The 11,290-nt window shown below is 40.3% G+C and overlaps 2 protein-coding genes across 2 annotated transcripts; one reads left to right on the forward strand and one right to left on the reverse strand.

Annotated features, from left to right (window-relative positions):
* Positions 1–33: 33 nt before the first annotated feature.
* LOC141829298 (pentatricopeptide repeat-containing protein At4g18975, chloroplastic) lies at positions 34–4,665 on the reverse strand. The gene is made up of 8 exons (XM_074716746.1): positions 4,575–4,665; positions 4,253–4,420; positions 3,441–3,625; positions 3,310–3,356; positions 2,944–3,037; positions 1,386–1,529; positions 822–1,034; positions 34–529 (listed from the first exon to the last, which is right to left on the reverse strand). The coding sequence occupies exons 3-8, from the start codon at positions 3,606–3,608 to the stop codon at positions 338–340; spliced, it is 858 nt and encodes a 285-aa protein (XP_074572847.1). The 5' UTR covers positions 3,609–3,625; positions 4,253–4,420; positions 4,575–4,665; the 3' UTR covers positions 34–337.
* A 2,089-nt stretch (positions 4,666–6,754) lies between these two features.
* On the forward strand, positions 6,755–8,685 carry LOC141833549 (cytochrome P450 78A5-like). The gene is made up of 2 exons (XM_074721029.1): positions 6,755–7,775; positions 7,860–8,685. The coding sequence occupies exons 1-2, from the start codon at positions 6,837–6,839 to the stop codon at positions 8,478–8,480; spliced, it is 1,560 nt and encodes a 519-aa protein (XP_074577130.1). The 5' UTR covers positions 6,755–6,836; the 3' UTR covers positions 8,481–8,685.
* The last annotated feature ends 2,605 nt before the right edge of the window (positions 8,686–11,290 follow it).

Below are 11,290 nucleotides of genomic sequence, written 5' to 3' on the forward strand. Positions count from 1 at the left end.
TAAATCATTTACGCTTATTAGCTTATACACTGCACATGTTTATTCGGATAAATTTAAGTTTTATATATCATTGGCACCAACATTTGTAACTGGAGATGCATATTGTGTTCACAATGAAATACTACAAACAGAGAACATCCAGACTCAAGATGGCAGATGCAGCCAATCTCTAAAACGGTATTTTCTCATCGTTCAGCTCTGCCTTCAGGTTTCCTGCTCGCTTGCTAAGGAGAAACTTGGTATCTCGTCCCAAAAAGTAGGTGCACCATTCTGCAACAATGCACTGCTCTGATTTTGTTGTGTTTGATAACAAAGTCGATCCCATGAAACTGGATACTTAGTTATATGTTTCTGTTGAGCGAACTCTGACACGTTCGCCATTGAAGTGGAGGTACCTCCACTTGCTCTTGTATCTTTTAAACAACAGACCTCGCTTATCCTTTTGTCCCAACATTTCAAAGGCTCTTCCTATCCTTGTAACAGTATCATCGTCAGGGGTTACTCCTAGTTCCTCCATATCTGCAAAAACCTAAAAAAATCACAGGAAGAAATTAGACTTGTCAAAGCAAAGAAAGTTTATCAGTACAAACAAAAAGGGAAAAAGAATTTTTCAGACTAAATGTATCGTGGAGCCTTTCAAGAACTCTAGCAAAAGGAGTTTTTGAGGGTATTTCAGAAAAACAACAATAATTTCTAGCAACCATAATGTAAAATTTCAATGCTATCATTTTTTAAGCAGCAAAAGACACAAAGGCAGTTGAGAAGCTGAGAAAGAATTAACGGTGAATCCAACAACTGCCAATTCTGCTAATTTTGTTTACCTCCAAAATTTTATCAGGGTGGTGATGATGGTCATACAAAGCAATCATCCTTGAAAACAACCTTTTGGAGACTGATCGAGTGTATGTTTGTAAAATGATATTCCAGATGGATTTAGCCTCATCCACTCTCCCATCCATATCAAATGCCAAGAGCAATGTGTCAAATGTTCCCATTGTAAGTACTTGGCCTTTGCTCAACAACCACTTGGTAACCTGGTTCACACAAAAACCAAATAAGAAAAAGTTATCATAATGTGCTTTACATGAGATGTTGAAACATCAAAAATTATTTGGTCTGCAAAGTACATAAGGGTTATTTAATAAACCAGTTAATAAATCCATAAGAAATCATTCATCCTGAAGATGTTAAATGCTCTACTTCTGAATTTTTGTTGGATTTCTTGGAAAGTTTATTGAATTGCTTGTTAAAGCTAATCAACTAACATCTAGTGATAGCATAGTTATTCAATTGATGAAAATTTTCTTGAATACAAAAAGTAATTTTTGTCAACAATAAAACTATGGAATTGTCCATAGACATGAAACATTATGAGCATGCCTTACCTGAATGATTCGAAGCCACTTTTTTTGTCTTCGTAGAATTTCCAAGGCTTTTGCAGCAGCAATAACAGGGAATTCAGTTTCAAAAGCACTCCACTTGTCCAACATACCATAAATAACCTCTTTCTCATTGGGAAGTTTCTCAACCTGTCAAAATTATGCTTAATGAGCTAAATGTTTTTAGAATAGGGGCAGTGCCCATTCTGTTGCTCAAGGAATGGCCTAAATGTGCAACATGGAGACCAATAAAAATCCAAGTGATAACAAAGACATAAAAGATCTTCTCTTTAACCGTCAGCACAGTACTCTTAACTATTCCTAGAGAGATTTGGCATTGGTTGGATTTGGATCACAACGCTAGAAAGAAAAAAACCGTAACCTTGAAAACTCAAACCAGATACCAGTAAGGAACATTATTTTGGTTCCATTCAAATGTCATCTCTCTAAAAGAGATAGTTTAGACCATATAAATGTCAATATCACAATTGTGCATATAGCTTCTTCAGAATATAAAGGAAGGCCAATGGGCTTTCCTTCACTCAAAAAGGAAAAAAAAACAAGACTTGAAGATAAATGTTGAATATTATGCAGCAAGGCTTAAAATATTGTTCCATGTTAATGTTTCGACACTCAACATGCATCAAAGTATTTATGCATACCAAATCATACATTTTGGTCATGCCACTCAGCGTGACACAAGATATCCACAGTTCCATACAAGAAAAATGCTGCTAGTGATGGGATAAGAGGGTCAGAACCAAAGCCCTAGGTGTGAAGGAGATTGGGTCCAAATTGGTTGTCTTTGATAGAGGCAACTGAAGTGGTTGTGTCCAAGTGTCACCAGCAATGGGGCCAGTAGGAGATCTAATGCTTAGGTCTAAACACTGATCACAAGTTGGACTGAATCTTTAGGGGAAATTCTCATGGCCTCGGTCACCCAATGAGTAACATATTTATAGCATGAGAGGAAATGACTTTGTATTGAATGAGCACAAGTGAGATTGGACACGCAATTAATGAGGACATCATTAATGTTAGCATGGAAGGCTGTCATGTCTTTGGTGGCAGTTGGTATCTTGTTGTTGAATGGCCTTTTATTAAATGATATACACCATTTCCTCTTCCTAATCAGCCCTCAACCAAAGCTGAATAATGGTACAAGTGAGTTAAGCTGTTGAAATAATTAGAAACGATCGAACACAATTGTTCTAAATGTCAACTAGTATCATAGATATCCCATTCCTAACATATTGATTCAAAGATGAACTACATGGGGAGATTAAGGATTTATCAGTTATAAGAAATATATGAAGCATAATACAAAAAGGCAAAAAAATCAAAGAAAAGCTAATGACAGACCATGCACTATATTCATATTGATGGCTAAGCCATCATGTTTCTGACTAGTTTATACTTTTATACATCCATCTTAGGCTCTTTATTGATATTCTTGAGTTCATGGATTTATGCATTTCGTCGAATGGTAGACATCCAGCAGGAAATAGTCAAGGTTTATGAAACATAGGTTCCAAATGAAAACAATCACATTTTAATATCTTACAGTATGGACAAGATTCAGAGCTTTTTGTCCAGACCCTGCTGAATCTCTCTTCATCCACAAATGATGCTCCCTTTTGCTTGCCCTTTTTATTTTACTGCAGACCACACAAAGGTAAAGAAACGTTCATAGCAAGATAAGAGATCTAGAGTTTGTTTGGAACCTTAGTTAACCATTGACCCTGCCCTTTTCAAATATGCACCGAATTATGATTATCCACCCCTTCTTATTGAACACGGTGATTACTACACTACATCATAGTCACAGGAAAGGACAATCCAACAACTACATGAATGCAATCTAAATTAAAATGATAGAAATTAAAATGTTGAGATTGATATCTGAAATAAAAGATAAAAATGCACTAACAGAGATGGATCTCTTCTCGAATGCCGCACGGATTGACTTACTATAATCTGCAAAAAAGTGATAAACATAGGGTCGATCGGATTCCACATTGATTAAAGCAAACTTTTCTAATACTATGAATTGCCTACCACCTTTGGAGCAAAGCCAACTGGAAAAAGGGGGAGGCTTGTTGAGCGAGGAGTGTAGAAGAGATCGCCTCGCATGCAGATTTCTCCCATACCAGATGAACAATTTACCATGGTAGTGGTATCAATTGGGGACGCACAGAAATTCAGAAAGAGCGGCAGGGAGCAGCACATAGGATACAAGTTTTTTCCTATGAATTTCAGTTTAAATAGAAAATAGGAGTAAAACTCAGTGCAATAAAAAAGAAATAGTCAAATAGATAGATTGTGAAACAGATTGCAAACGTTTAGTAATTACTGGACACCATGTGGATGCACTCCAATTGACTTAAGCAGTGACAGAGAGCACATATTCACGCCATTATGAGACACATGGCTCTCATTCTGATACTTACTGATGACAGATAGAAAACAGAATCCTTTTAAATAGTAGAATTGCCAGATTAAACTTATAGAAATGTTGGTCTCTTATTAACTTCAAATCCCTGCACCAAACGAGAGACACAATCTTCCTCCACGACTATATTTTCCCACAATCACTCCGAAATATTTAATCACATTGTGTCACTTAAGCTTTACCGCAAACAAAATAAATTACAAACAGGATATTTTATATAAGTGGAGTTCTGAATCAAGGGAACACTTGTAACCGCAGGGTCAGATACTAATGCAGCACTGACTATACAACTTGCTTAAACTTGAAAGGGTCCATCAACTTCTACTTAATTAATATAATAATAAATAAAAATATACAAAGATGATCTCCATGTCAAAAGCTCTGAGTAATGGAGCACACAGATCCATCAACAGGAACTAACCTTGCCAGATCCACTCAGATGTGCAGGGTAAGCCATGAAGAATTCACCGGGAGAGACATCCATCACCGTCTTTGAAGCACTGTTCCCCAAGGTGTTCTATGTTCCCTTTCGCTCCGTTTTAGGCGCAATTGTGGTGGAAGTGTGGACGACGGACGCCAGGCGATAATGCTTGGAACGTGGAAACAGAAGTAAATCTCAAACTGTTCTTTCTAATGGGCTTCGGATTGGACTGGATACTTTGCTGTTCAGTAAGCCCAATCCGCTCGCTGCGAGAAAAGGCAAACCCACACACAAAGAAGTCAATTAGAAAATTCATACATACATCTCACTTTGCTCCGTCGTTCTTCCTTCTTTTCCCCTCTGCTTCAGGCGAAATCGAGCAGGTGAAGAAGGCGGGCGATTGATGCCAGGCGTTAGGGCTTGGGGAACTGAGAAACCAGGAAGGTCGCTGTAGGAAGCCGAAGCGGAGAGCGCAAAATGGGCTTAGTCCTTCGGTTTGGGCTGAAAATGTTACTCACGCAGCCCATTTGTTTGTGCTAGAGCAAACCAAATAAATATGCTCAAAAAGTAACTAAAATAAATAAATATTATAAATTAGTTAAAATTATTTATAAACCATTTTCGCTTATTTGCTTATATACTGCACCTGTTTTATTGGGATAAATTTAAGTTTTACATATCATCAGCACCAAACATTTGTAACCAAACATTTGACGTGCGTAGGTAGTGCTCGTACACGAGTTACCTTACGGTTAATACAATCCGAACCTGGATTTACACCTCCCGTGCACCCACACATGAGAGAAGTCTCTCCCTGTGAATTTGTTCACAACATCAATACTTATGATACATTATAAATCAACCAAGTTGTCCCTCATTTATGAGACTAAACTGCTCTATATGAAAGTCTTCTATATCCTTCCATTTTCTTATTTCTATTCACACATCCAAACAGGCCATTAGAAAATTCATCCATAGATTTGAATGAGAGCATGAGGCTGGTATTTTATAACAACATTCTCAATTCTCCAGAAAATGATGTTTGCACTCACTCACTGACTCACTCGATTTCTATGAATCTCATTTTTGCAATCATCACCCTCCATCCAAACAGGCCATTAGAAAATTCATCCATAGATTTGAATGAGAGCATGAGGCTGGTATTTTACAACAACATTCTCAATTCTCAAGAAAATGATGTTTGCACTCACTCACTCACTTACTCGATTTCTATGAATCTCACTTTTGCAATCATCACGCTCAAAACTGGAATGGCATCTCTCACTTTGGAAAAAGCATGAAAGCCCACCAGATGAGGATTGAAGACCAAGAATATGCTGCTACGATATCTGCGTCGCCTTTTTTTGCATGGTCTTGCAGTAATTGAGCTTAATATCGCGGGCAGCTGTTAGTAAAACTTTATCATTTTCATTCTACTGCTGAACTTACTGATCGAAAACAGATGTTCCATGGAGATTGCAATCGCACGATTAAAACAGCAACAGCTGTGTACGTTCTAATTATCTCATTTGGAGCAAAAGGAATGGTGATCCGGTGGGAGGATCTGCTTTCCCCCCAAAAGTAAAAACGATACGTGTTCCTCAATCGTCGTCTCATCCCTACCAGATCACATCAGGAATATAATAAACTCGATATGCGTGGGCCTCCCCTGCTCATCAGTGATCCCCCTTTCCGCCGTCTAAAATAAACCCCCCGCACATACCGCCATCGCTGCCACCTCCCCTCTCCATCTATCACCTCGTGCCAGTCACTCCATTGTTGGAACTCCACAAAACCGAGGGGCGGCCCCACCTCCATCTGCCTCATCATTGGACGACGCCACGCGTGGCCCATCTCTCGCATGGCGTCCGTTTCGACCCACGACAACGTTAAACGCTCGTCATCATTACGCGCGGCGCGCAACGAACCGCCTGCAGCGCCGTCGGGAATGGGTAACAGTAGCGGTGACGCCGCCGCCACGCGGCGCCGTTTCGAGGAGGCGACCGAACGGTGACGAGGACGATGCTTTAATTCCGCGCGGCGGTCCCGGTGTTGGGATGGGTCCCGAGCCGCCTCCGACGCCGTCGCACGTCCCCATCCTAACCGTTACGCCTTTGGAGGAGAGGAAAGCTACTCGTTCCGTCGATCTCACTTCCTTACCCGACTTGCCAGTGGATGAACATCCGGCGCCACCTTCTCATGGGTCGTCCGGTTATGCTATGAATGACAAGGTACAGACGATTGGGGCGTCGTATTCCTGTTGGCATAGTGGGCCTGACCGGACCACTCGGCCGCACGTGCCCGCCTCACGATCCACCGCTTACATATAGCCACGTGTAACTGTCCACTATGTCCTTCCATCGGCGCTCGTACGATGAGTTTACTTCGAACGATGGAAAAAAAAAACTAGAAACTAATAGCCAGAAGATTCTCCCACGCGCGGCGGTTGCTATATAACCGTTGTATCACGCCCTTCTTCCCTCGCAACTCACCTCGCCTCATACTACTCCCGTTTTCCATCCCTAAAACCTCCTCCCGACTCCCACCACCAAGACCTCACCTTTCTCGGTTCTTTCCTCCTCCAATGGATTCGCTCTCCGTCCTCGACTCCTATTTGCACCTCGTCTTCCTCCCAACGGCGGCGGCGCTCCCTTCAATGGCCGCAGTCATCGCCGTCGCCCTCGCGATTCTGATCTGGCTCCACCCAGGCGGCCCCGCGTGGGCTTTCTCCAGGACTGGCCGATCCATACCTGGTCCACATGGTGTAGTCCTTGCCCTCTCAGGCTCCCTGGCGCATCGCGTCCTCGCCGCGCTCGCTCACTCCCTCCAAGCCGCCGACTTGATGGCCTTCTCCGTCGGACTCACCCGCTTCGTCCTCGCGAGCCACCCCGAAACCGCCCGCGAGATCCTCAATAGCTCTGCCTTCGCGGACCGCCCAGTCAAGGAATCCGCCTACGAACTCCTATTTCACAGAGCCATCGGCTTCGCACCCTTCGGTGAGTACTGGCGCAAACTCAGAAGGATCTCCGCCACGTACTTGTTCAGCCCCATGAGGATCGCCTCCTTCGAGCAGCACCGGATAGAAATCGGGCAGAAAATGATCCGGGACATAATGACGAGCATGGACTCGACTGGGGTCATTGGTATGAGGAAAATTCTCCACTTTGCTTCTCTTAACAACATTGTAATGAGCGTTTTCGGCCAAAGATTCGATTTTGGCAACGGAGAGGGCGCCGAATTGGAAGAACTTGTCAAGGAAGGATACGAGCTGCTCGGTGCCTTCAACTGGAGCGACCACTTTCCTCTGTTGAGGTGGATGGATCCTCAGGGCATCCGGAAGAGATGCAGGAAATTAGTGGACAGGGTCAATATGTTCGTCGGAAGAATCATAGAAAAGCACCGTCGAAGAACGGTCGATGGGGTTGTATCCAATGATGTAACTGACGATTCCTTCGTGGATGTGTTGCTAAAGTTGCAGAAAGAAGAGAGTCTCTGTGATTCCGATATGACCGCTATCCTCTGGGTGAGTTATAATTCCGCCGTGATCAGATTGTTTCGATACCAATCATAGAATTGAGATATATATAACCGTGTTCATTTGTTACAGGAAATGATCTTTCGAGGAACGGACACAGTGGCCATCCTCCTCGAATGGATCATGGCGAGAATGGTTCTGCACCCAGATATACAACACAAGGTCCAATCGGAGATCGACGACGTCGTTGGCTCCTCTCGCCGGTCAATCTCCGACTCCGACGTACCTCGCCTCCTTTATCTCCAGTCCATCGTGAAGGAAACCCTGCGGCTGCACCCGCCGGGTCCCCTGCTCTCCTGGGCGCGCCTCGCTATCCACGACACCCACGTCGGCAACCACTTCGTCCCTGCCGGCACCACCGCGATGGTGAACATGTATGCGATCACCCACGACGAGAGCGTGTGGGAAGCCCCCGAGGTCTTCAAGCCGGAGCGGTTCATGGAGGAGAGCGTGAGCGTGCTGGGGGTTGACTTGAGGCTGGCGCCATTCGGGTCCGGCAGGAGGGTGTGCCCGGGGAAGGCCCTGGCTCTGGCCACCGTCCACCTGTGGGTGGCACAGCTGCTTCAGCGCTTTGATTGGATCCCTGCCGACGAGAATGGAGTGGACTTGACCGAGTGTTTGAAGATGTCCATGGAGATGAAGAACCCTCTCGTTTGCAGGGCCTTGCCAAGATCCAAATGGAACAACAACTAAGCTAATCAAGCTTGCACCAGACTAATTTTGCAACTCAACTCTTGTACGTAGATATCTACGATAGATACTAAGGGCCGTAGATACTAAACAAATTAAAGAAGCTTTCCGCAGTATCGAACCATCTATATTCTATATTATATGAAAGCAGTACTTGTAATGTAGTGATATGATATGTGTGCATATTAGTCAAAGTTAATGCGAGCGTACGTACGTCCTTAATTATCAAGTTTAATACTTCTGTTTGAAATATATGTATATATATACCTTTTGAATTGACAAAAGATATTTGAGATACTATACATACATGCTTATAAGAAACAATCAGAATTAGTTAGGTACAAAATCTAATGATCTCACTCTAATATAGTACTTTGTTAATCGGTCTAGAGAGTCAGTCTTTTGAATCGTTAAGAAAAAAATGTAGACTTGATTAATTAATCAATAATCACTCAAATCGCATCATAATCTCGTCATGTCCTAGGGAGTTCCAGTACAAAATTCATAGTAATATGATCTCATTTCTATTCAGAAATGGAAATCCTCTGAAGTAATCCAGCAGATCTCTGAGCCTTCACTTGCTGACAGACTAGACATCTAGCTATAAAATCTGCGATGTCTTTCTTCATACCCTTCCACCAATAGACACGTCTCATATCTCAATACATGCGAGTCCCGCCTGGATGGATAGTAAATCGAGAGCAATGAGCCTGAAGTAATTCCTCCATAATTGATCGAGTGAGACTAAGTACACATAATCTACTTCAGAAATAAATAATATTTTTATCATTTCAAGTAAATTTAGTTTGCTATCAAGAGGACATCTGAATGTTTACTGTCAAAGAAGAAAAATCAGAATTAATTTATGGATGGGATAAATATATATATATATATATATACAATAGGGCCAATCGAGAAGAGTGACTTGATGTAAATCTATTACAGGTTGAAAAACGTGTGGCAGTGACATTTGATGACACACATTTAAAAAATTTTGTAAAAGGAAAATGCAAATCACTTGGGATTATATTACACTGTTTACCAGATAGAAAAATATATCTCGGCCCATATTTGGTGCCACATCATATTTCAAACATCAACATCATATTTCATTCCACTACAAGCTATGTCGCAATTATTCTTCTACTTAAAGCTATTATATATTTTTGTCAATAATTTATTTATTAAAAAATCTAGATTTCTCAAACCATATTAATATTTTAACATTTTAAATATTAATATGGTTTGAGAAAATATTTTAATACCCACTAATGACTTTAAGTACCTCAAAAATATTTTAAACTGTAAATTATTATACTCTTTACATCATTCTAAATGTAATTATACACTCAACATGGATTCATGGATTGAGATATTAAAATTAGAATATATATTAAATTTATTAAAGTGACTGATAATGATAGATCTATGATAAATCAAATAAAAAATAATATATTAGATATATAACAGTTTGATAAAAGAGAGATATAATAGAAAATAAATACATATTTTGATAAATATAAATTAGTTTAACTTGAATTTGAATTTGAACTTGAACTTAAGCAAGCTAGCTAAGAAACACATATCCTTTCCTTTGTGATAGCTTTACAGACATTTTAATCGTGATATCTCTTTTATGTTGGCATGCATGCACATTTGTAAGATACTTATGTAATTAAAAGTCGTGGCTAGATTTTCTCTGAGCTAGCTGTTCTTTGCTATCAAATGATTGAGGGATAAGCACCCAATTATGGTTCCAGGATACCACTTTTGTGGTGTCATATCACCATGGAATTAATGTTAATCTGCACCTCTTCAAAAGTTAGACAACTTTCGATATTTGCCTGCAAAGAATACCTATGGTGCGTACGTGGATATTGAATATCCTAATTAACTATATATCCTACAACCCCAAAGATTAAAGCACTTTGTCATCCCTTTTTTTATGCTTCACTTTAACCGCCCTTATCTCTTCTTATTCATCCTCCACTCCCAAGTAGGTTCCAGTTATGTGGTTGACAACCATAAAATTTGAGATATGGGAATCCGTTCAGTATTGACCATTGACTAGGTTTGAAAGCTAGCTAGGCAATTCTATATTGTCTCATGGCTTCGTGATCAATATATATATATACTAATCATGCACTAATGAGCAAAAGGTTCTAGGCAAGTAGCACTAAGAGAAGATCGAGAGAGATAGTGATTAAGAGGAGTGAATTTTTCTAAATTTAATAATAATATACATACTTACTTTCGAAGGCCATTCAGTGATATATGGGAAGACAAGATGTAACATATTAAAGAGAAACTAGGATATGTCAAACAAAGAGAGAACAAAGAATATATATTAATGGACAAAAGAATATGCACTTAATTCGAGAAGTGAAAGCCTATAAAGCAAATCGATTTAGTTATTGATTAGGGACTAATTCGTGTGGTTAGATTGTAGTAACAGAAAAGCGAATCTCCTCCAGAATACATATCTACTACAAAGTGATGAAAGAATAATATAAATAAGATTTAGTTGGCACCTAACTAGCTTAGCTTTTGGTAAATTATCTAGTCACTCGAAGCATTAATCAATTCTTTATATAATTAATTCAGGTTCCAACCAATCATCTTTGCGTGATAGCGACCAATCTGAGTCTTCTAACTAATCTACTAATCTTGAAGGAAGAATAACAATAATGGTACTAAAACACAGATCAGTTAGTCCATTGGTGATCTTTAATTGTTCATATATTCTCTCATTATTTATGGAGTTCTAATAAATTTTTGGCACTTAAAGCACAATTAATTAATAGATCTAGAGC

Source organism: Curcuma longa, chromosome 1, assembly GCF_044706935.1.
Source record: "Curcuma longa cultivar G26 ecotype Majalengka, Jawa Barat chromosome 1, ITB_CL_G26_1.1, whole genome shotgun sequence".
Classification (NCBI taxonomy): domain Eukaryota; kingdom Viridiplantae; phylum Streptophyta; class Magnoliopsida; order Zingiberales; family Zingiberaceae; genus Curcuma; species Curcuma longa.